A 26216-nucleotide genomic window follows, 5' to 3' on the forward strand; every position below is an offset into this window, starting at 1 on the left:
CTCCACCCCCAGGAAGCAGCCCGTGACAGCTGACTAACACCCAGGTACCTATTTTACTGCTAGGTAACAGGGGCATAGGGTGAAAGAAACTCTGCCCATTGTTTCTTGCCGGCACCTGGGATTGAACCCAGGACCACAGGATCACAAGCCAGCGTGCTGTCCGCTCGGTCGACCGGCTCCCTCCAGAAGGCCTTCCAGAAAAGGTCACAATTACAAGCTTTACTGGTGAATAATTAGACTGTTTAACCAGAGTGTTATCCTCACTTTTATATAACTTGATGGTTTGTTCTCTTCTCACACAGAGATCACACTAACGTGATGCATCAAATGAACAAATTCACAAAAGCTCGGGTGCAGGGGGGGGGGGGGTTGTGTTAAAGCCTGGTTTGTGCCTCGGAGAGGCTACGGGATCCAGTAAGTTCAGTAGAACTTCGGTTTCAACCCTTTTACCCTGTCATAGCTCAGTCGATTAAGGCAGTGTCTGGGATGCTCCCGGACGCAGGTTCGAATCCTCGTCACGGCCCTTGTGGATTTGTTCATTTGTTCTCTTCTAGAATATTGCTTTCCATTATGGTCACAATATCTGAAGAGGGATATAGAGAAAATGGCGGACATTCAGTGTCGGGTAACAAAACTTGGGCCCTGGATAAGATATGCTGTAAAACATGAGTAAACATATTTATAAGAGCAGCAAAGCATCCACAAATAGCTAAGGCACAGATTGACAGTCTTGATCGACAGATTGATCAACAGCCTCATTTCCATCACGAAAATTGTTGAAAGTGTGTTCACAAGCCATAACCAATATCATTTTATAGTAGGACAACTATGATATGGTCTTGGATGCATTGGAAGACAAGCAAAAATGTAAGTGTAATATATAAAAGAAAGAGATTTCCCGAAAGCCTTTGACAAATGCAACCACGGCGCACAAGCACACAAAACGCGCACAAAAGTAATAACGGTAAAGGTACTCCCTTGTGTTTCACGCACAGCAGTATCTCTATGGATGACCAAGGCACACCAGTTTTCTACCTGGAGAGAGAATGTGCATGAAATAATAATGAGGGGGGGGATATTTAAGGTAAAGGTACTCCCTTATGTTTTACGCACAGCAGTATCTCTATGGATGACCAAGGCACACCAGTTTTCTACCTGGAGAGAGAATGTGCATGAAATAATAATGAGGGGGGGATATTTAAGGTAAAGGTACTCCCTTATGTTTTACGCACAGCAGTATCTCTATGGATGACCAAGGCACACCAGTTTTCTACCTGGAGAGAGAATGTGCATGAAATAATAATGAGAGGGGGATATTTAAGCAAGTACAAAGCCTGGGAAGGTAAAACACTCTGGCCAGATGGACAGAGCAAATATGTATGATAGAAATGTCTGCATGGAGGAGTAGAGAGCTGTATTGGACAGATACAATATGTGAAATGTGAAAGTCCAAATGTGAAAGATGCATATGAAGGGAGGTGTGAAGAGGAACAAAGCATAAGCATTTCTAGATTAGCATACATGAACCATCATCCTGCATGGTAATCAAAAAGCACATCAAATATTGATGGATGAACGGTCAGTATTGTAAGCAATGATGATACCTTTCACCATCTTCTATATACAGGTATTAAGAAATTTCCCCAATAAAGTGTAGTAGGGCATGCATGTCAACAAGCACTTGTGTCACCGTACAGAATACTAAGTGCACGCACTCACCATTCTATGCTTAATCTCTCTCTCCTCGTCTATGGGAACACTGAATAATCCTTCATCACCTTTGTATCTCTCTCCTTGACTATGGGAACACTGAATAATCCTTCATCACCTTTGTATCTCTCTCCTTGTCTATGGGAACACTGAATAATCCTTCATCACCTTTGTATCTCTCTCCTCGTCTATGGGAACACTGAATAATCCTTCATCACCTTCGTATCTATTCCTTACAACGATGTATAGAGGGTAGCACAAAGTGGGAGAAGATAGTATTAAAATTGACCTTCAAGGACTTTGCATGCCAAACCATCTTAATTAGTCTATTGTCAGCTTGATGTTTCCCCCCCCCTCCTCTCTATGGCTTGGCCAGTGCCTTTAGTGACCTGATGGGGACAGGAAGGATCCCCTCCTCTCTATGGCTTGGCCAGTGCCTTTAGTGACCTGATGGGGACAGGAAGGATCCCCTCCTCTCTATGGCTTGGCCAGTGCCTTTAGTGACCTGATGGGGACAGGAAGGATGTGTGCGGCTCATGGAAGCCACTCCCGTTCATGCTGATGAATTCATATATCATCATCTATCTTACTATACATTTACCCTTATTCCGATTGGCAGTTACACCGACACAACAAATCTGATCTATTGTTACAGTTTCTTCAAATGAGGGACTGGCTCCAGGTTCACCCCAGCGAGAATCTGAGCACTCTTTGTATGAACCCTACTGCATCACCCTCTTCTTCCCCATGCTCCTTGTCCTCCTCCCATAGAGGTCCTTGCCTCATTAAGTTCAAAGCATTCTTGAAATCATTTTCTTTATACCTCTTTCTCCATGCTTTAATATGAGCTTAGTATGCTACTCGGGGAGTAGAAGAATTCCTGGAACCCTCTCCAAGTGTCCAGGTACTTTTATATCTATATATATATATACACTGTATCTTCAGTCATGCCTGAATGATACTGTAACTATCTTTTTTTTCTTATTGCTAACTCGATTTATATTCCTATTTTCCCATTACATTGGAAGGATATGGCAGACTATGTAAATGTCACTTGATCTGCTGGCAGGTTAATGACAGCACTGGATCGGTGGACACATGAAGAGCCTCTCACTAACTATGAGGACCTAGATATGCCAGTAGCCCTAACGTCCAATGACAATGGTATACTACAGCATACCATACCATAAGTCATCTAACATCATGTGCTCCTCTACTTTCACAGCATACAACAATGTGGGATGCACCATTCCATGTCTCCTTCCCATACCAATTACTGACCCGTCTTTTTATTTCCATTTATTCTCTGTACAACTCCAGCAACGTACCTACCTTTCTGAACTCCCTTGATACCTCCGCTTCTGTTCCATCATACCTGCTGAAAGTTGTACCCAAATATTTAAACTCCATTTAATCATATTTCATACACAGAGCCCCTTTAAGATAACAATTTGTATTTTTATAAAGAGAATCACCACACAATGACCAGCCTTTACTGAATACGTCATTTCACTTATCCTAAAAAGAAATATTTTATTTATTATGCGTGAAATTTTCCACTAATCATATGTGAAACATTCCACTTATCGTGAGTGAAACATTCCACTAATCATAAGTGAAACATTCCACTAATCATAAGTGAAACATTCCACTTATCGTGAGTGAAACATTCCACTAATCATAAGTGAAACATTCCACTAATCACGAATGAAACATTCCACTAATCAAGAGTGAAATATTCCACTTATTGTGAGTGAAACATTCCACTTATTACAAGTAGAACATTCCACATAAGATGAGTGAAATGTTTCACTAGCCACACATAAAACATAGCTTAGTGTAAACGAAGGACACTGAGTGGTGTTTCTTTACGCATCTTGTGGACAGCTTGCCCCCCCCCCTCCACCCCAATGTCTTAAGTTTTGGTTTGTATGCATTCCAGTTCAATTTCCTCCTTGCAGATATAGCATTCAAATTCAGACATCATTCTTTCTAATTCTTTTCATAATTGCATCATTGTCACGAGTATATTGCACAGTAAAATACTGTACTTTGTTTCCAATTCTCTATACAGTACTCTCTTCAAACCGATGCCATTATTTTTTACCGAGAATTACTAGCAGCCACTATTAATTTATTGCATACATACCATTATAGAGGAATGCCATCATTATATATATATATATATATGATAGTTTTTCAAACTGCTATTGCATCTAACAGGTTTCAAGCACACCCGTTTATCAAACACACACACACACACACATGCAGCGTAGCTCTCGTCCTGGTAACTACACTTAGGTAATTACGCTAACTCATCGTGTAACTGCACTTGTATGACTGTACTACACACTGACTCACCATCACAACACTATTGGTCCAGAAGGCTTCAGGAATTTCCATATCTAAGTGTATTTTGGGAAGGTTGGTGGCTACAGGAGTGGTATCCCAAGAAAAATGAAAGCTAGAGATCTGCAAGTGCTAAAAATGGCGAGAGAATATATCAAACACAAGTCGTGTCAGACATTTAGTGACAGTTGCTGACTACCAAGAGTTTTGGAGGTGGATTAAAGCAAGCTCCCTCAAATTCAGTGATGATTAATCTGGTCCAAGTTTAGAGGGTCATACATTTATTTAATGATGACCAAACTGCACATCAGAAGGAGAAATGACGACATTTCGGTCCGTCCTGGACCATTATCAAGTCCACATACGACTTGCTAATGATCCACGACGGACAGAAATGTCATCTTTTCTCCATCTTCTGACGTGTGGTTTGGTCATCATATCTTCAGCCATGTTATCGTGACTCATCATCTACATATATTTATTTATTTATTTATTTATTTATTTACAAGAAGGCACAATGGGTTTGTGAGAGTTCATAATATAGTATTGGTATTTTTACACATTTGCAAAGCCACCAACACGCATAGTGTTTCAGGCAGAAACTTTATATTATTTAAGTGTTAATAGATAGAAAAATGGATAAGAATATATCCAAGAAGTCCTTTACAAAGACAAAGGGAAATACTAAGCATGCTTATCCAGGAAGCTCTAGCAGTAAACATGTGTTGAAGTTTGTTGAAGTTTGATCACTGTTGTGAGTTGCAGCCTGGAAAAGGCCAGTCGATGGCCTAGGAGGGGGGGGGGGTTCGAGGAGCCTAAAACGCCTACTTTCCCTGGCAATAGGAAACTTTATTGTCTAATCAGTCACCCTCTAGCCCTAATTATGTACATAATCTGATGAAATCCCCTTACCTAACCAAGGCCTCATACCTAATCTAACCAACTTCACCTGCTTGGGGACAGAGGGGCTGAGTAAATCATGTGATGAGATCTGAAGTTTTGGAAATTCAGTAAATCTCAGACTCACACGATGACTTGGGGAAGACGACAACTGGTAGTTTTTTTATATGGGCAAGTGGTTGCTCACTGCATGATATTTTATACAGCATGTTACTACCAAGTTTACCTGGATGATGAGAGAACTGTTGCAGGATTTTATATTATATTTTGATGTTTTTGTAAACTTTATGAATATTCTGTTCTAAGAAAATGCATAATATAATCAAATTCCATACAATATTTTTATTGCATAATGTCGATATTAATATTATAATCTTTATTTTAGATACCGTATAGGTAGATTCCTCCTGCTTATACTTGAGCACGATTCCAACTCTATTACTTGCCAGGCATTAATCACAGGTAATTATGCCTTCCTGGCATTATTACAATGACTGACACTAATATACCACTACTGTATATACACACCTGGTGTTCACGTCTGGCATTCAATTAACATGCACTAACATTTTGATTACAGGAAATAGATATGGAATGCAAATTAGGAAAACCAAAAAACAAGTAAATATATAATCACTAGGTTCAGCTAAACACAGTACAGTACTACAAAAAGAAACATGTGAAGTCACAATAAAATTTTGTTGAAACTCAGGCTGCCCAAATACCGACCTTGGTATTGCATCATGTGTGTGGCAATGCTCTCGTCCTCCTGTGCTTCTCGTAACCTGTCCAATTCCAAGCAGTTTATGATTTCGTCGCGCTGCTCCACCACCTTCACCAGCCGTGCTATCAGCTCCTCCTCCTGAGTATTGTCGGCATCAGATTTCTCTGCGGGGGTTTTGAGCATCAGGCACCGGATCTGATATTCAAGTTCCACGTACTCCTCTTCCAGTCGTTTCTCACGCTTGCTGCAGAAAATCAGTTAATTTACTTTCATTTGATGTGTTAAATAATGATGGGATTCAAATAAAACAAATGATTTGAAGCATTTTGGTTCAAACTAAGAGCTTCACATTTTGGCCATAATAAAATGGCTATGAATTTAAGTCACCAATTATGTTCAGTAAAGCCAACAAACTTTACACATGCTTTCAGGGATATAAACAGTTTGAAGTATCAAGTGCTTAATACAATCTAATAAACTTTAAAACTTTTGTTCATTTCACAGTAGAAAGGAAATACTTTCTATATGTAGAAGTAGAAAAATATGTACAGGATTTCTACAGATTTAAAGAGAATTAATGCATCTTGAATCTTGATCAAATTCTGCAGGATATTTTCCAACCAAATTTAGTGAATGTGCAAAACATGGGCTGTAATCCAGGAATTCATTCATCTTTTTAGGTGAATAAAGAGTCCATAGCATATACTACTTTTGCTACCAGGTTAATCTGTTACCGTTATTGTACTATAATAAATGGGGAATATGCATTATTGAACTAGTAGACTGTGTATGACCTGTTGAGGTCCTCCTGACCAGTCCATTTTCCATGTGCTCACCCAACCAATTACTGGCCAAACCCAAAACAATTTAACCTCAAGTATTTTTAGGTGTGATTTGTAGCCAATGATTACTTTTCAACTGTACCTGGATAGAATTTTGATAGTTCTTCTACTCTCCAATCATGGCCTGGGGACAGGCTTGAATTGTGAGAGCTTGGTCCAACAGGCTGTTGCTTGGAGCGGCCCGCAGGCCCACATATCCACTACAGCCCGAGTGGTCCAGCACTTCTTGCAGAAAACTGTCCAGTTTCTTCTTGAAGACATCCACTTTTGTTATGGCAATATTTCTTATATTTGCTGGGAGGGTGATGTACAACCGTAGACTTCTGATGTTCATACAGGTGGTCTGATTGTACCTATGGCACCTATACTCTTCACTGGCTATACGTATTTTGCATTTTCTTCCATATTGTTCACTCCAGTATGTTGTTATTATGCCCTATCTGAACACCTCCTAAACTGACTATATTCCTAACTGAGGCAATTGGTAATTGACTACAACAAATAAGGTGGATTCTACAACTGCACTTAATCAGACACAGATACCTTAAAATACCACAGCCAGGCCTAGATGTTCTGCCTCAGCTCCAGGGAAGCAGTACCGCCTCCAGTTGCTACCCAGTCCACACTGATCCAGTTTCTACTGACCTCTTGTGAGACTGACCTAAGTTTAGTTGCCAAATTAATCTTCGAAGAAAATTACTAACAAAATTCCTGTACTCGTCACTGAAGGTGACTTATTATTCCAAAACAATTGGGAAATTATCTAGATACTTGAGCCAGGCTAATTACAATATTCAATAGCACTTGCATATCACTAATTTACATGAATTAACAAGCAAGCTGGTAGGTACATATTTTCCAAGTAACTAGATACCATATTGTTACTTTAGTCAAATGCTTCTTTGATAACATACGAGGCTTATTCTTTATTCTCAATTGACGTTAATTTTAACATAAGTACTTAAACATGACTGATTCTTCCTACATGAAGAAACATGATTGATTCTTCTTTAATACATAAATTGTTATCCTAGTTTGATGTCTCGACACAGGATCCAGGTGGCGCTACTGTTTCCAACACATGAGCTCTAATCCCTGGGGTAGGGGGTGGGGGGGGGGGGTGACGACCCTAACCTTTCAGGTCAACTACCAACTCGCTCCATATTTTTACAAAGGGCGTATCCTCTCCTCTAGTGAACGCCAACTTTTAATGTTAAATCTATGGTCTTCTATATTAACAGTTCTACTGTTACAATTCTGGCACAAATCTTCTCGATATTCTTTGTTTTTCTTCACTGAAGCAGGAAGATTAAAAATTAACTCTCCAAAGTTCATTTTTACTTATTTTTTGGGTCTGGCGCCTAGTGATGTGTTTCGGAAGGTCTCGCCTCACATTCTCAAAGACAAATTTTTCTGTGTTAGCACCTGATTATATCGTCTAATGGTGAGGTGGTAGGTGACACAGTTGAATAACATACATGGGGTATTAATGGGGTCCTATATAATGGGGTGTTAATGGGGTAGTTAATTAAGAGTGTGACATATTGGCAGTGTATGTTCTTCTGGTTGCTTCTGTTCTTGTTGCAGGGTCCTTCGGTCCAGCTTCTGCATTGGTCCGGGGTCTTGAAGTGGGTAGAGTGTAACTGTGTATTAGCTGGTTATTGATGGCTGGTCTAGATTTCTTGATATACAGCACATCACTGATGTCTGATCTTCTATTGTTATTGTATCTATCAATTATTTCGGTGTTGCTCGTCAAAATATCCCTGGTGATCGTCTTGTTGTGTGTGGTGATTATATGTTCCTTGATGGAGCCCTGTTGTTTGTGCATTGTTAAACGCCTAGAAAGAGACTTGTCTTGCCTATATACTGAGTTCGTTGGGGCTTACAATCCCCAAGTGGGATTGTAAGCTGCCCGAATTCCCTGCCCGAAACAGATTGCGTAATAGTGGCTTTGGGCATTGTATGTACTAGCTCTATCTATATATTGATCCATTAATGTAACATCACTTGTATGTATGTACCTTACCTGAATAAACATATTTTATTTTTTTTTTAAGTGGGCACATGAAGGCGTAAACAATGTTGGTCTCTTTCCAGGCGTTTTGCTTGGTGTCAGAGAATTCTTCATTAGCAAATTAGCGGTTTTCCTACTCTTATAATATATTGTTAGGCGATGAATAGAAAGTGAAGGGACGACAACATTTCGGTCCGTCCTGGACCACACTCAAATCATACTCAAGCCAAATCAACTTGAGAAGGGTCCAGGACAGACCAAATCGTCATCATCCCTTCACTTTCTAGTGTGTGGTCTAGTCAACATTAATATATTGTCAGTTTTATCTATTGGTTGATGTCAGTTGGGGGTAACATTCCTCTCGATGATCTCTTTTAGGGCTCTTTTCTCTGCTTTGTAGGCTATGGAGAAGAAGTTTCTGTAGAACATTTTCATTGGAAGTACAGGTATTGCGGTATTAGTTGTTCCGTTGCCTGTTGCATACCTCGCCACCTTCCTTTTCATTATAGCTTCAACATAACCATTGAAGAAACCATTGTTGACCAAAATCTGCCTTATTCTACATAACTCCACATCCACCTGCTTCCACCCAGAGCTGTGAGTAAGAGCTCAGTCGACGTAAGCCTTCACAACACTCCGTTTGTGTGTCTCTGAGCAGTCGGTGTCAGCATTAAGGCACATCCTTATGTTTGTCTCCTTAGTATATACGGCATGATGAAAGCTGCCGTTCCTTTCCATGACTGCTACAGCTAAGAAGGGCAGCTTACCCCACTCTCCATCACACAAGTGAAGTTTAAAATCGAGTTTTGCTCGAAAGCTTCCTTCAACTGCAACAGTCGTTCAGTATCCGGGGACTTGTACAAATATGTTGTCGACATACCTGCAGTAGATGGTGGGTTTTAGGTCTAACCCGATCAGAACTCTCTGTTCAATAGTACCCATGTAAACGTTCGCAAACAAGACACCCAGCAAGGAGCCCATGGCAGTGCCGTCCACTTGCTTATACAAGTGTTCGTCAGGACTTAAGAAGGGATGACTCTTTTGTCTCTCGTTATTATTAGTTAGCTTCTCGTTATTATTATTACTATAAATTTAAGAAAACTTTGAAATATATGTACAGTATGAATAAAAGTATATGGACAAAAACTTTGAATTTAATAAAACTTTTTGAGTTAGAAATCTGGCTTTGAGTAAATATCAAAAGAACTGTACGGAGCAGTACTCTCGGCTGCTCCTTAAAGCAAGATCTTGCCAAAGAAGTCCCAAACAGCTTTGACACTGCTGAGAGTTCATCTTGTTGATTGGATAGCTGAAAGAGCCCATTGTAGCCAACACACAACCTGAGATAGCAGGCCGTGGCAAAGACCAGGAGCCCAGTAGATCTAGATGTTAGTTTACCTGTGCCAAACCTTCCAGAGAATCACCCTACTAATCTGATGAAAGTCCTGGGGACAATTTCAGTCTGAAATAGTGCCTAATAATGTTATTATTGATTAACCTAAAACCCCAGCCTTCCATGACTGGTGAGACCTTTTAGTTTGGAGCAATCTTGGCAAGATAGCCACATAGAGCCACCAGAGGACTCCCTCCAGAAAATGGAATGTATTCCATAGACCTCTCAAAGTACATTTTTCTACTTCTCTCTCAATATAATGCCTACCTGAATATTATAACTAAATACTCCCACCCCTTCCCAGTCACTTATCAGTAATGTAGACGAGAATAATTACCACAAGCCATTCACAAATACATACTGTACTGGTGTACTGAATATTATAGGCTTGAGGTACAGCAGGTTTTGCAGACTTCTAGGAAGGTGCCTTGGTGCAAGAAGCTATATCAAAATGCCCATAAAATACGCAAACTTGCACAACCTTTACTACTAAACTCAGCGTTTGTTTCCAAAATTTTGGTGTTTAAAACCTGCCTCGTGTACCTACAGTACAATAAATTTTGCATATACCAAACTTGCACATAGTATCTAATTACTGGTTTAAGTAGAGCATGAACATTAATTACAAGAGACACTGTTACTTACAGGTACATCAGCTCAGTCTGCCGTCTGAACAACTCGTTCTTCTCGTTGACGAGCTCAAACAACTGCAGTATCATATCTTCTACTTCTATACTATTTGGCCCACTGCTAGGAGTAGTTGCATCCTCCACAGAGTTGTTTAGTGCATTTTCTGTGCGGGTACGAATTGTAGTCTCGAGCAGAACACCCTGTCTTTCAAGCTCTGTTTGCTTGATCTCAATATCCTGAAGTTGCTGTTGGATTATGCGCATGGGTAACTTCTTAAGGGCTCTCTTCTGCGGCACTGGTCGAGGAGGTGCTGGGCCTTTCTTGCGCTGCCACTCCCCTGCCTCACTCTTGCTCATAGACCCATGCCTAAAAATACCTGCGAACAACAGATATCTTTGCTAACATTGTGTATGGAAATTCTGTGTTCTACTCATAAAAAAAAGTCAACCAATAGAGAACATTTTGAAGGATTACATGGTAAAAAGACATTAATTAGTTCAATAAGCTCTTTTTTATCTGGCATTGTCAGGAGGTAGGAAGTGTTGGTCACTAGAATGAGTTGGTTACAAGACCATCCAGTACCCAGTCTACATAAAGACAACAACTGTGTACTGCCACTGTCTTGCTAGTCTTCTATTTATCATCAGCCTTATCTTGTCATTATGCACGCTAGTTAGTTATTATCTTTAATATTATAAGAAAATCCACCGATGCTCTGAGGTGACACGAACCCACAACCAAGGCGCTGCCAGCTGCATATTCTACTACTGTACCACCATGGTATGGTAAAAGTCATACAAAATATACGCAGAAACCTATCTTGTAACTCATGACTCCCTTCAAATGATCCTTGACTGCTTGAAACCTGGAAATGGGGCTAAAATATAAAGTCTTAAGATATAGTGTCATATGAAGGGGGTGAACTTCTCCCTACATGGGAACAGGGAGGCCTGACGGCTGAGTGGACAGCGCTCGGGATTTGTAGTCCTGAGGTTTCGGGTTCGATCCCCGGTGGAGGCAGAAACAAATGGGCAAAGTTTCTTTCACCCTGATGCTCCTATTCCCTAGCAGTACATAGGTACCTAGGAGTTAGACAGCTGCTACGGGCTACTTCCTGGGGGTGTGTAACAAAAAGGAGGCCTGGTTGATGACCGGGCCGCGGGGACGCTAAGCCCCGAAATCATCAAGATAACCTCAAAATAAGGAACATGAATTTGATTGGTCACGCCCTCTTCTGAAGTTAGCACAATGGTGTTAACTCGGCTAGGCTTTGTCACATGCTGCATGAGAAAGAAGCACTGTACTAAGTCCAGAAATTACCCCCTTCCTCCTCTCCCCTTTCCTCCCAACTGTGATGTTAGACTCACTAAATCCATTGTCTCATGGTTATAATCCCCCATTATGAGAGGATGGGCTTTAGCTGCATCATTTATCCTTCTATGGAGATTTGTAACCATTGCCATTGCTGGTTATTACATTTTTTGTAATGTATTGTAATTTTGTAATGCTGGAATTATAGTCATTACCCTGTAGCATACTCCCACTGTCAGTTTGCTACCATACTGCACTATAAAGATTCTAGGGATTCCATGGTAGCTAATTCCTCACTGCAGGTTGCAGTCAAGTCCTCTTTTAACATATAGTATCACACTACATGCTCTTCTTGTTATCCTTTCTGAAAGGTGGATAGTATCCTAGAAGACGGAATTTCCCTTCAATTATTGTTTTCTCATTCCCACGTTTTGCTGGTTCCAACGATGTCGATTTTCTCGGCCTCATGTACGCACACAATGTGTCAAATTTATTTAAAGGCAATTTAAATTCCTAACAATGTTCCCCGGAGGCTGAGAGATTATTCCTGCATTCTGCACATTATTATTCTGTAATGTCCCTTTGGTTTTGTGCCTGCTTATGCAACTTCACCTTTTGTACGCACATCACAATATACAAGTTCAGCTTTGTACGCACATCACAATATACAAGTTCAGCGTTGTACGCACATCACAATATACAAGTTCAGCGTTGTACGCACATCACAATATACAAGTTCAGATTTGTACGCACATCACAATATACAAGTTCAGCTTTGTACGCACATCACAATATACAAGTTCAGCGTTGTACGCACATCACAATATACAAGTTCAGCGTTGTACGCACATCACAATATACAAGTTCAGCTTTGTACGCACATCACAATATACAAGTTCAGTTTTGTACGCACATCACAATATACCAGCTCAGCTTTGTACGCACATCACAATATACAAGTTCAGTTTTGTACGCACATCACAATATACAAGTTCAGCTTTGTATGCACATCACAATATACAAGTTCAGCTTTGTACGCACATCACAATATACAAGTTCAGCTTTGTACGCACATCACAATATACAAGTTCAGCGTTGTACGCACATCACAATATACAAGTTCAGCGTTGTACGCACATCACAATATACAAGTTCAGATTTGTACGCACATCACAATATACAAGTTCAGCTTTTGTACGCACATCACAATATACAAGTTCAGCTTTGTACGCACATCACAATATACAAGTTCAGCTTTGTACGCACATCACAATATACAAGTTCAGCTTTGTACGCACATCACAATATACAAGTTCAGCTTTTGTACGCACATCACAATATACAAGTTCAGCTTTGTACGCACATCACAATATACAAGTTCAGCTTTTGTACGCACATCACAATATACAAGTTCAGCTTTGTACGCACATCACAATATACAAGTTCAGCTTTGTACGCACATCACAATATACAAGTTCAGCTTTGTACGCACATCACAATATACAAGTTCAGCTTTTGTACGCACATCACAATATACAAGTTCAGCTTTGTACGCACATCACAATATACAAGTTCAGCTTTGTACGCACATCACAATATACAAGTTCAGCTTTGTACGCACATCACAATATACAAGTTCAGCTTTTGTACGCACATCACAATATACAAGTTCAGCTTTGTACGCACATCACAATATACAAGTTCAGCTTTGTACGCACATCACAATATACAAGTTCAGCTTTGTACGCACATCACAATATACAAGTTCAGCTTTGTACGCACATCACAATATACAAGTTCAGCTTTGTACGCACATCACAATATACAAGTTCAGCTTTGTATGCACATCACAACATACCAGCTCAGCTTTGTACGCACATCACAACATACCAGCTCAGCTTTGTACGCACATCACAATATACAAGTTCAGTTCTGCACACACATCACAATATACCAGCTCAGCTTTGTACGCACATCACAATATACAAGTTCAGCTTTGTACGCACATCACAATATACAAGTTCAGCTTTGTACGTACATCACAATATACAAGTTCAGCTCTGCACGCACATCACAATATACCAGCTCAGCTTTGTACGCACATCACAACATACCAGTTCTGCTTTGTACAACTTACGATATACCATGTTGGCTTTGGAAATGAGTCGCATGGTATCAGCTCAGGGCTGTATACACACACAAAACAGCAATAAACAGCACCAGCAAAAAGAAAAACACAGCAAGCAAGCACCAACCTGTCCCACACGCATGGTTATTGGAAGCCTGGAAAGCCCGGGAGGGCTTGGGAGGTGGAACTTGTTGATCTGTGGTGCCGTTCAACTTGTTCGAGTGGTTTTTCAAGTCCTTCTGCATTTTCCAACTCAGCACCTCATCCTGGTCTGGTAAGGGCCAAGCACAGAATCAGCTGCATGCTATTAGGGCCCATAATTACATAGGGACAAACAAACCGCTAACATAAAGCTAAGCACGCTACAAACTTGGGCTTCATATTTCTATCCAAAATGACAACATAATAAGCAACACCAACCCACAATGACCAATAAAGCCGCTTACCTTCCTCATGGCCTGACTTCTCCTGAGTATGGGCACCAATGCTGGAGAGGGACAGTGTGTCGGAGCTGAGGGTGTCGGCTATGGAGCTAGCAGGGGAGGCCCTACCACTTCTTGGAGTAGCCGCTTGGGGAGGAGCGGGAGCCCGTCGAGCCTTCCTCTTAAGAGCCAGAGAGCCGCTGGGAGAGGAGGGGGAGGGAGATGGGTAGGGGACAGTCATACTGGGGGATGGTGTTAAGTGTGACTGAGCAGGAGAGGTGGAGGGCGATGCTGGGGGGAACAAGTCTCTCATGCTGGTTGGCGGTTGTGGAGCACTGATCTTCTTGCGTGTGGCCGAGCCCCCTTGAAAAATGGGGCTCTGTTGCAAGCTGCCACCGCTATCGTACATCTGGGAGGGAGTACTGCAAAGTAGACATGCCAAGACTATCAGTAACAGCTAAGAACTCCGCTCCCTGAAATATATAGCAACCATCAAGTTAATCCATGTTCACTCCTGGTTTAGTTTGTGTGGTACATCACGTTCCTAACGGCCAAACATGACTTGCTCCTACCGTAACATTACTGTCAGCCCACCATTATCTTGGGAGACTTAAACCACATGGATGAAGGTCAGGGGCCAGATTCACGAAGCAGTTACGCAAGCACTTGCGAACCTGTACATCTTTTCTCAATCTTTGGCGGCTTTGTTTACAATTATTAAACAGTTAATGAACGCCGAAGCACCAGGAGGCTGTTCATAACAATAACAACAGTTGATTGGTAAGTTTTCATACTTGCAAACTGTTTAATAAAAGTAACCAAAGCCGTGAGAGATTGAGGAAAGATGTACACGTTCGTAAGTGCTTGCGTAACTGCTTCGTGAATCTGGCCCCAGGCACTTAGTTCACCCATAAATAAGACCACCTACATATTACGGTTAGTACCTCAGTATATATAATGCATCTTCAGACCAGACTGTGGAGTTACTATTCATGTCAGAGATTTTCTCGCAAACATGCGATTGGTATTTTGAAATGTGGTTTGAAAAATACAATGAAATTATATAAGTTCCTGGTTAAAAACACTTCTACCCTGTCTTCTTTAAGCTGGTTCTAATGTTCAGTGCGGTTCCTTTTACCCCCCAGCAGGGGTGCCAGATCTGAGTTGCCGAAAGTCGCGAGCTGAAGAACTAAATGTCACAAACTTTACAATAAAAGTCGCCAAATATTTTTTCTCCGATTGATTTGCTTTTTAGAATAAACAGCCCAGCTTATTTTAACTGTAGCCGAAAAAGTAGTAAGTAGCGACATACATAGATGGCTCTTTTAATTGAATACAATTATCCTAATTGGTAACCGAATTGGGCTTCCAATCTGGCATCCCTGCCCCCCAGACAACTGCTTGCATTAATTAACCTTTTTCACACTACAAATTTATGATAAATGGGTTCTATCTATATATATATATAATTAAAAACACCAAGCTCTGTCATTTCTATGGCTATTAATATCTAATAAAAGTACATATATAGTACTTTGTTACTGTACGTTAAAAGTTACATTATCTTGAACAGTTCTGAAGCATATGACATCACTGGGCCTAAAAATATTGATTAAAACATTAAGTTTGAAATTTTTTTTCTTCCTTTGCCCATATTTATTAATATTTTTCTTTAAATTCTGTAAGTAAATCTAAAAATGAGGGCTAACTATCTAAACTGGAGACACTGACATCAATATCTGAATTAAATCTATTTGAAATTCCATATATCCAAGGAAATGTACAGATTTTTTCTGTAAGATTTTTCTAAATATTCCAAATTGTAACTGCCATTCGGGAAGAAACTAAAAATAAAATCTAGTGTTACTTACACACACACACACACACACACACACACACACACACACACACACACACACACACACACACTAAGGTTTAAGATGCTTTACTATTAATAATCGGAGAGCAGTCTCCGTGGTGTAGTGGTAAGACACTCGCCTGGCGTTCCGCGAGCGCTATGTCATGGGTTCGTATCCTGGCCGGGGAGGATTTACTGGGCGCAATTCCTTAACTGTAGCCTCTGTTTAACGCAACAGTAAAATGTGAACTTGGATGAAAAAACGATTCTTCGCGGCAGGGGATCGTATTCCAGGGACTTGCCCGAAACGCTACGCGTACTAGTGGCTCTACAAGAATGTAACAACTCTTGTATATATCTCAAAAAAAAAAAAAAAAAAAAAAAAAAAAAAAATCAGTAGGAGCCACGAGGAGGGTCTAACATACAACACTGGGTACTCCCAAGCACACGCTCACGGCTCCTGCTGATTTTCATTGATATCGATTTATTCATATATACAAGAGTCTTAGTAGTAGGCATCCATCAGTCTCAGGACACTATGGAGTTGCGCCCTGGTTGTCAGCCTGGAGTGGCCTCACCAGGGCGCAAAGCCAGGGTAGGTTGATTCGGGGAAGAAGCTGTTACCCATGCAGCAGGTCCCCCCTCTCCACGGCGCTGAAAGTCTACAGCGCCGTCGTAGGAACTGAGTTCTACAAGACTACAAGAGTCTTACAGTCTTGTAAAACCACTAGCACGCATAGCATTTTAGGCAGGTCCTTAATCCTAATATTCCTTGGAATACGACCTGCCAAATCATTTAACAATCAGGTACCCATTCACAGCAGGGTGAACAGAGGCTGAAGTTAAGGATTGGTGCCCAGTTAATCTTCCCTGGCGAGGATACAAACCCAGGCCAAAGCGCTTGTGAAACGCTGGGTGAGTGCTTTACCACTGCACCATGGGGACTACATCACTTTAATGTGATTTCTTAGTGCATGCTCTATGTTGTATGTCTCCTTAAGATTGCCTTAATTTGTTCAGTATTTTTAAAGATTACTGCAGAAAAGAACATAAGAAGAACAAGTCTGGACAGTGGAAAACTCTAAGAATATTTTAAACAAAATGATCTGATAAAAATTGATCTCAATATTGACCATAATATAAAATGTTTGCTAATCTTATCTTGCATAGATAAGAACTATGCGGAACTGCATACATCTGCATGAAGGTCCGCAGAACTGGGAGGATGCTCTCCATATTATCACAAATATTACCCCACACCTACATTAGCAAACCTTCAGTTGCTATTCACCATCAGCTGCCAATACTTTTTGAAAGAACACTTTGCATACCTTCCTTATTAACATTCTCATCCAGTGCCTTTTATCCTCTGAAGTATTTACAAGAAATCTGTCACTTTTTACCATACTATAATAGCGACCCAGTGACTGCTGCTGCTACAACCTGTTGCAGCAGTCAAGAGGGTGTAGCAGCCATCTCCTTCCCTCTTGGCTCAACATGACACTGTTGCTAGATACACTGTACTGGGAACATAAAAATGTCTCAGACTGCTTAATTTACAACATTTGACCTACCTGTTTCTGGGCAAGGTTGGTGGTGGTGGTCTAGGAGGTTTAATTTTGTTTTTACTTGGTGTTAATTTGGTATTATCACTCTCTTCTCCGGCTTCATCATCGCTCCAGAAGGGATTTAGGTTCTTCAATTCGGTTTTCTTGTTATCTTTATTCATTTCCTTTTCAAATTCCTCATCCTCATCACTTTCAAATGGGTTCATGTTTACCTTGATAAGTTTCTTTGTAGTTTTCTGATTATCGTTATCTTGAGGTTCGGACCGTTCTGCCACACCTGCTTTGTCTGCTGCGGCATCCTCAACGTGACTCTCGTCGTCACTTCCAAAAGGATTAAGATCTTCTGGATACTGGACGGAGTGCAAGGAAGCAGAAGAGATGTCCGCACCACTGTCCTGCGAGACACAAGTGGCAATGAGATTATCGTCATTGCTGCCACCATCGGAATGGCATATTGCAACGCCACTTTCATCTTGCTGAGATTCATCATCCTCAAATGGATTATATTCTTTGAGTACATCTTTACCAAGTGGTGGTTCTTCAAGGCTCTTGGTGTCCGAGTCGTGCTGGTCATCAGTGCCATCGCGTTCCCTGCTCGAGTCTGCAACACGGGCAATACTGACTTTCTCTTTATTTCGGGTGATGCATATGGATGGAATGGTCGGTGAAGTTTCAACACTTTCACTTACTTTTTCGTGTTCAATACTTTCACGTAGTTTTTCGTGTTCAATACTTTCACTTACTTTTTTGTGTTCAATACTTTCACTTACTTTTTCGTGTTCAATACTTTCACTATCATTTACAGAGTTAGGTACTTTTTCAATACTTTCGTTTATTTTTTCAGAGTTGGGTAATTGTTCAATATTTTCACTGACTTTTTCAGAATTGGGTGATGGTTCAGTACCTTCCCTTACATTCTCAGAAATGGGCGACGATTCCCTTTCACCGATTGTTTTATAATTTTCTAGCGAGTCCATTAACTTTTTATTTTCCTCTTCATTAACGATCAGGTCCGAGTCCATCTCATCTACGTGCACAAACTTACTATTGATATCTTTAGTATTTTTATCCTTATCCGGATCCTCAACAACACTTTCGTTTTCCTCTTTAGTGACACCACTTGTTTCCTTTTCTATTTTATTTAAATGCAAATAATTATATTTTATTTCACGTTTTTCAACACTGGTATTAATTTTATCTGAGCTAACACTCTTATCACTAATTTCCCTAAACAATTTGAGACGCTGGGCAACAATAGACGAGGAGGTCTTGGGTGCACCATTAGTAACATTGTTAGTTCTATCTTTTTGTCCTGTGTCCAAGGTTAGTTTCTCAGGTGGGTCTGTTATTGATCCTTTGGCTTCATCACAGTGGTCTCGGAGGGAGTTGCCAGAGGCTGTTGCTCTGGAATCTCTCTCCTTCGATCCAAATAAGGCTGATGATACACGCGAAAAATGACTGATTCCTTCACTTGCCTTAGATTCTTCTGTTTTTGTGTTTAAGTCATGGTTTATATCATTCCCTTCTAAGGTTTGTGAAAGAAACACAGTACGAGGTTTAAGTGGCTGAGGAGTGAATTTAGGCGAGTGTGATAAAGAGTCACTGCGGGTGTCAACACGGTGGGTCTTGTCCTCGAGTAATGTCTCCACATCGTGACTATAACTATCGCTCTCTTCCCCAGAATCTTCACTGTTAGAATCAGATTCGGAATCCGAGTCGGAAGCCGAGGATCGTCGTTTATGTTTACTTGAAGTGTGGCTGGAAATACTGGCATTGTCAACAACTTCCAGCATATTATTGCGTTCTTCATCGGGACAGGTTTCACAACAAAATTGTCCCTTTTCTGTCTCATAGTAGCTCGCCAAGGTCAGCTGTGTATTGCATCGAGCGCAGCGGAAACACGTCCGATGCATCAGCTGACCCGGGGAACCTACCAACAAGCGTTCAGCGAGGAACACCGGGTTGTTGCAGCCAGCACACACCTCACGACGCACTCGCCCACCCGCCACCACCTGCAGATCCAAAGCAAATATCAGACAGATCCTTATCATTCATAAAGCAAAACCTTTTCATAATTCTTTTTAGACCTCTCATTCTGTTTATCTAAAGTTTAAAAATACTGCTTGAGCTATACAAGACAAAATTACAATAAAAAATACAATACACAGCAGAATCCATGTGGAAAAATGAAGACAACAATGTTCTGTATATTAGCATCTGTGCACCAAGACTCATCAGCACATACTGAAGAACACATTGTTACATAGAACAAACTATACAGAACTTACATATTTTCTTTATCCATGCGGGTTCCTTTGTACTAAAAACTAAGAATTATGAATACACACCGAAATTACAATAGCATGATATATCCAATAAACAAATCCACGAGGGCCGTGACGAGGTGGTCCCGGGCGTGGGTTCGAACCCTCATCACGGCCCTTGTGGATTTGTTCAAGAATTATGAAGTTTTGTACAGCCACAAACTAACAGAATTATAAATATTGCACATTATTCTTATCTCCATCCTATCAAAAGGATGGAAATGGAATATCTCTAGACTGCACTTTAAACGTGGCCAGTGAAGAAACTGTGAGAGCTGAATAGCAATCATGAGGTACAGCAAGGATGAGGTACACCAATGATGACACACAGCAGTGGTGAGGTACATCAGTGGCGAGGTACAGCAGTGACCAAGTACATCAGTGGCGAGGTACAGCAATGACCAAGTACATCAGTGGCGAGGTACAGCAATGACCAAGTACATCAATGGTCAGGTACAGCAATAAGATACATCAAATGATGACATACATTATTGATGAGGTAGAGTAATTATGAGGTTGCATCAATGAGGAGGTACAGCAAGGATAGGGATAATAATAATGGTGAGGCACATCAATGAAGAACTACAGGAGAACTATTGTCATGAGGTACAACAACTGGAACGTACAGCAGAGCAGATGTACAGTAATGAGGACAGCAATGGGGAGGTATAGCTAATGGAAGGTACAGCTATGAGGTGGTACAACAATGGGAGGGTACAGCTATGAGGTGGTACAACAATGGGAGGGTACAGCTATGAGGTGGTACAACAATGGGAGGGTACAGCTATGAGGTGGTACAACAATGGGAGGGTACAGCTATGAGGTGGTACAACAATGGGAGGGTACAGCTATGAGGTGGTACAACAATGGGAGGGTACAGCTATGAGGTGGTACAACAATGGGAGGGTACAGCTATGAGGTGGTACAAGAATAGGGAGTCACAGCATTGAAGTGGTACAAGAATAGGGAGTCACAGCATTGAGGTGGTACAAGAATAGGGAGTCACAGCATTGACGTGGTACAAGAATAGGGAGTCACAGCATTGACGTGGTACAAGAATAGGGAGTCACAGCATTGAGGTGGTACAAGAATAGGGAGTCACAGCATTGAGGTGGTACAAGAATAGGGAGTCACAGCATTGAGGTGGTACAAGAATAGGGAGTCACAGCATTGACGTGGTACAAGAATAGGGAGTCACAGCATTGATGTGGTACAAGAATAGGGAGTGACAACAATGAGGAACAAGAATAGGGAGTCACATTAATGAGGAAGTAGAGCAAAAGAAAGGTACAGTAGGCAGGAGCTGACCGCTAACAAGAGAGAGCGAACTACAGTTACTTGCCGAACATGCTGTACAAACACTGGTAGAAGTCACCACTTTTATACAAAATATCAACACTGTATACAAAGCAAGGCAATGAAGGGAACAATTATACAGCAATGGTGCTTTCACATACTTTATTACATATTTTCACTATTTGCAGCTCCAGCTGGGTCAATCTACACACAACGTTTGGAAAATAAGTGTTGCTGCAAATCTTCACTACGCAGACAAGAACCTAGTGATGTTAGTATCAGCATTAGTGTAACTTACATTAATAAAAACTGCAAGGTATCTTGTCGAGGAGCAGTGTTTTATATATAATGCTCGCGCTCTCGAGACAGATACGACATCCTGCGTCTACTGCTGAAAGGCTTTTTACAAGAGCTAGATAAACAACCTCACAAAGGGAGACCACTCCTGAAAAACCATTGATATCCCTATTATGCCAAAATCAGAAATAAAATTGAGAGAAAACAACATATCCACATTGATCAGAGGACCCCCCCTGACACAGTAATTATAGTAGAAGGGAAGAGATCATCACAGAAGGAGCCAACAGTAACAAGGGTGCCAATGATGTGGTTCCTCTACTAAGCATGCAGGAGGCGCAAGTCACAGAGAGAATTGAATGTGCCAACGTGACACGCACACCAGGCAACAGAACCCTAGAACAAAGCTACCAGAACTGAAGGTAATAAGATGTAGGCATGCGTGACCTTGCAGGGTAATGTCGTCAGCTCAGTGTTAGTACTCACATGAAGTCTCGTTTGTTACTGAAACACATTTTAACATGTATAACAGTGATATAAATAAATACCGGTTTCCAAATTCCATAACGTTACCAAATATGATGAATATACTGTAATTAAATTACTTTAAAAGCCATTAGTTAACACAAATAGGTTACGTACCATACAGTACTGAAAAATCATTGTTTGTACAGCCACTGCAAATTTTAATTATATATGTATATTTTTAAAGATATTTTGAGGTCTATGAGACCCTAAAAAGTTGCCATGCCACTACAGTACTTGTGACGAGTCCGCGGGTAAATAAGAGACAATACGTGTCATCGACAATTCAGCCAAAACCTGAACGCCGACTGAGACTAAGACCTCATGCCAGACACTGAGCCTCAGCATCTGACCCGCCACAAACAAGAGGTAACCTGTCGGTGGGAAATGATCTCATCCCTCGGTTTCTTGTGTCAGTCATTCCTCCCTGCTACCTTTGAGCATGCACAGGATTGTATGGTCTTTACCTCATCAACAAAATATTTCAGGCTTGTAAAGTCCCATGATGTCTAAATTGTCCTATAAGAAAGAGGGTAGGGTGAATTAGATTGGTAAACAAAAATATTATGCCAAAATAAAAGGTTATGGCTCCTATTAACACAAAACGCCTAACAAATGGATGTGCAAAATTATGGGTTATTATCTCGATAGTTTAAATTATCACAAAGTGAATGGCATATAATTAAAAAAAAAAAACATGTAAGGGAGCAGTTTCTTGAGCAACAAAGGAACATTCACAAACATGCAAAACATAATGTTACTTGGCAGCTAAAGCACACACTCCTCAAGTCAATAAGCTCAAAAAGAAACCGTCAATAGCAACTGTTAAGATGCTTCATGTTAACCAGTAAATTAAAACAACAAATATCAGAGAACACATTTAACACAGCCATGCATGGTTTTGCTAAAACACTAGAGGGGGAAAACAGACTGAATATTTTAAGACTGCATTGGTTCCAAGCGCTTGTGATGAGAATATGAGTCTGAAAAAGCTAAGAGACAGAGGGAATGAAGATAAGATTTCTAAACTAGTCTACCATCACAAAGTCCATTGCCTCAGAAATACTATATTTGATAATCAATTACCGGTATACCACACTGACAGTGGAAAGTCCTGGATGAGAACAAGTCCAAGTGCGTCAACAGAGCTCTGGCTACATACATTATCCCTCAAACTGAGCTCCATTAGACATTAAATCAAGTCTTAAACAAATAAAAAGAGACTATGCTCCTAGTAGATCTCTTGAGGTTATCTTGAGATGATTTCGGGGCTTTTTAATGTCCCCGCGGCCCGGTCCTCGACCAGGCCTCCACCCCCAGGAAGCAGCCCGTGACAGCTGACTAACACCCAGGTACCTATTTTACTGCTAGGTAACAGGGGCATAGGGTGAAAGAAACTCTGCCCATTGTTTCTCGCCGGCGCCTGGGATCAAACCCAGGACCACAGGATCACAAGTCCAGCGTGCTGTCCGCTCGGCCGACCGGCTCCCTATACTTGATAGTTTTACAAATAAAACAAACATCGAGCTGTTCAGTACTTGTATACAGCTCACCTGCAGTGACTAGATTGCCTTGTTTCCAGCTTTGTTTACAACAAATTGTAATGAATAAAAATGCAGGTAAAATCTATTAGAGATAATAGACTTTGATCTCTAATAGTCTATTAGAGATAATAGACAAATTCATTGAAACAATACAATGCAAATATAAGTGCTTCACCAAGTCTATCAGCAAATATGCTTTATTTTTTTATTCTTATTGGCAGGTGGAAACTACCAATGGTCAGAGACTGAGCCACAGAAAAAATGGAGCCTACAGAACCTTCTCGAAGTATGCCATACTGTACTGATATATCACACAGCTTGCACGATACTATAACAACAATCATACCTATCAATCAACTATCATGTATAACATTTTCAAGCATATTATATATCTACTGTACCACAATAATACTTGAACCTAAGTTAAAGAGTATGTTAGAAGCAAAAGATTAAATTATCACATGAGCCAACTGATGTAATTCCTGCTTTTAACTTGTGAAACAAAATTATACTGTACTAACATAATTTATCATTAATGCTTTACATATACCATGTGATGATGTACGTCCTAGAGTATGGGGAAGCATCTTTACAGCTATCGGGGGCTATTTTTCATTATCTAATTTATGGTTACAGGAGTAGAACTGTGTTGTGCCCCATCTACTGTACTTTGTTTAATTCATCGTACAGTACATGTTTTTGACAACAACAATGATTTCTGCTTTGCCGTGAAACAAATTCTACCCATTCACTGCTCAGATTTTGTCCATCCACGTCTCTGTTGGTAAAGATGCACTTCCTATTGTCTTTTACACCGGTTTTCAATAGTCTGAAGTGGTATACTTTTTTTATCTATTTGTACAGTATATGACATTTAACAATTACTCCATGGTCACATTTATCAAATGCCTTTGCAAAGTCTGCATATACCACATCTGCATTCTGTTTTTCTTCTAACCTATCATTGATTATGTCATAGTGGTTGGTCGAGTAGCTGTGAGAGGCATGATCTTCTTGGTCTAAATCCACGTTGGTCTGGGTTGTGGAGGTCATTGATCTCTATAAAATTGGAGGTGTGACTCCAGATCACTCTGTCAAAAACATTTATTGTGTGCAACGGGACTAATTCTTAGCCAATGCTTTGCTCCCTCCCTTGTGTAGGGGAGATATATCTGCTGACTTAAACACTTCTGCTATTTCCCCAGAGTCCAAACTTTTTCTCCACACTACACTGAGTGCTTGTGCTACTGGCACTTTGCATTTCTTTATAAATATTGAATTACACAAGTCTGGACCCAGGGCTGAGTACATTGGCATGACATTAATTTGGTTTTCAAAATCTACAGAGTTCATGTTGATGTCAGTTATATTGTCAGGGGTTTGGATATCATGCATAAAGAAGCTATCGAGATCTGAAGATGCTATGGAAACAAGGCACTTTCATGTTGTTTATTGCGGTGCTAAACATGTCCTCCTACAGCATTTTTAGGATTCACTAATTTCTTTGTCGTTCTCTTTGTACGAACTTTCACTTGTAAATATAGGTCTAATACTGGCGGAGGTTTTTGATTTTGATTTCTCATAAGCGAAGAAATATTTTTTATATTTCTTTATGTCTTGAATAGCTTTGTTCTAATTTAATTTCTTCAAACTGATATTACTGCTTCAATCTCTGTTCTATTTATTCAATCCCACTGCTTAAATTATTCTTTCTTTGTAGGGATAGTCGTGTCTGCTTTAGCATTTCCGTTATTTTTTCCTTCTGTCTGCATTCTAAAACCTGGTCCCCTTTCTGGCTTTTTTCAAAGGAACATGTTCCAGACATACTTTATAGGCTTCAGCAGTCAGTTGTTCTATTCCTTGCATTGGATTTATATTATTAGGAACAGTTCCCTTTGAATATTTATAAGTTCCATGTTCATCTTTTCCTAGTTTATCCTTTTATTATTAGAATTTTATTTATTGAATAATCCTCTCTCTTGACCATTTTTTTGTGTATTTTAAGAATATTGATGCTAGTTTACACTTACTGTACTACAATGAGCTTGTGATATGAATATGTGGTATCAGAGATTGTAATGTTCATGATTATTTCTTCATTGTTTGTGAAGATCAGATCTAGAATATTTTCAGTCCTAGTTGGCTCTTATCAGCTGGTTAAGCGAAAATCTGTTACAGAATCTAAGTACTGTACATAGTTATCTGACCTGTGGTTGAAAATTTCCAGATAGATTTCCTGGTATAATATTACTGTTGCAATTCTCCTTATTAGACTTCAGTGGCAGGTTGAAGTCTCCTAGGAAGATAATACCTGGTATTGGGTTTCCCAGATTATCAAGACTATTCCCTACAGTATTTTGTTTATCTGTTCTGAGAAT

At 40.3% G+C, this 26216-nt stretch overlaps 1 protein-coding gene across 10 annotated transcripts in view; it reads right to left on the minus strand.

The window, feature by feature from the left end:
• The window catches only part of MICAL-like (protein), an 82889-nt gene that overhangs the window by 7999 nt on the left and 48674 nt on the right, over positions 1-26216 (minus strand). Inside the window, exons 4-10 of one of the 10 annotated variants that reach the window (XM_069305192.1) lie at positions 17859-19864; positions 14451-14848; positions 14132-14275; positions 10581-10941; positions 5689-5927; positions 3039-3085; positions 1233-1270 (exon numbers count right to left, since the gene is read on the minus strand). In XM_069305192.1, coding sequence (XP_069161293.1) covers positions 3039-3085; positions 5689-5927; positions 10581-10941; positions 14132-14275; positions 14451-14848; positions 17859-19864 — 3195 coding nt within the window. In that variant the 3' untranslated portion in view covers positions 1233-1270. Of the gene's footprint in view, positions 1-1232; positions 1275-3038; positions 3089-5688; positions 5928-10580; positions 10942-14131; positions 14276-14450; positions 14849-17858; positions 19865-26216 lie in introns of those variants that run through there. The other 9 variants (XM_069305191.1, XM_045763728.2, XM_045763734.2 and 6 more) reach the window with 9 other exon arrangements.

The sequence above is a fragment of the Procambarus clarkii genome, chromosome 54 (assembly GCF_040958095.1).
Source record: "Procambarus clarkii isolate CNS0578487 chromosome 54, FALCON_Pclarkii_2.0, whole genome shotgun sequence".
Lineage (NCBI taxonomy): Eukaryota > Metazoa > Arthropoda > Malacostraca > Decapoda > Cambaridae > Procambarus > Procambarus clarkii.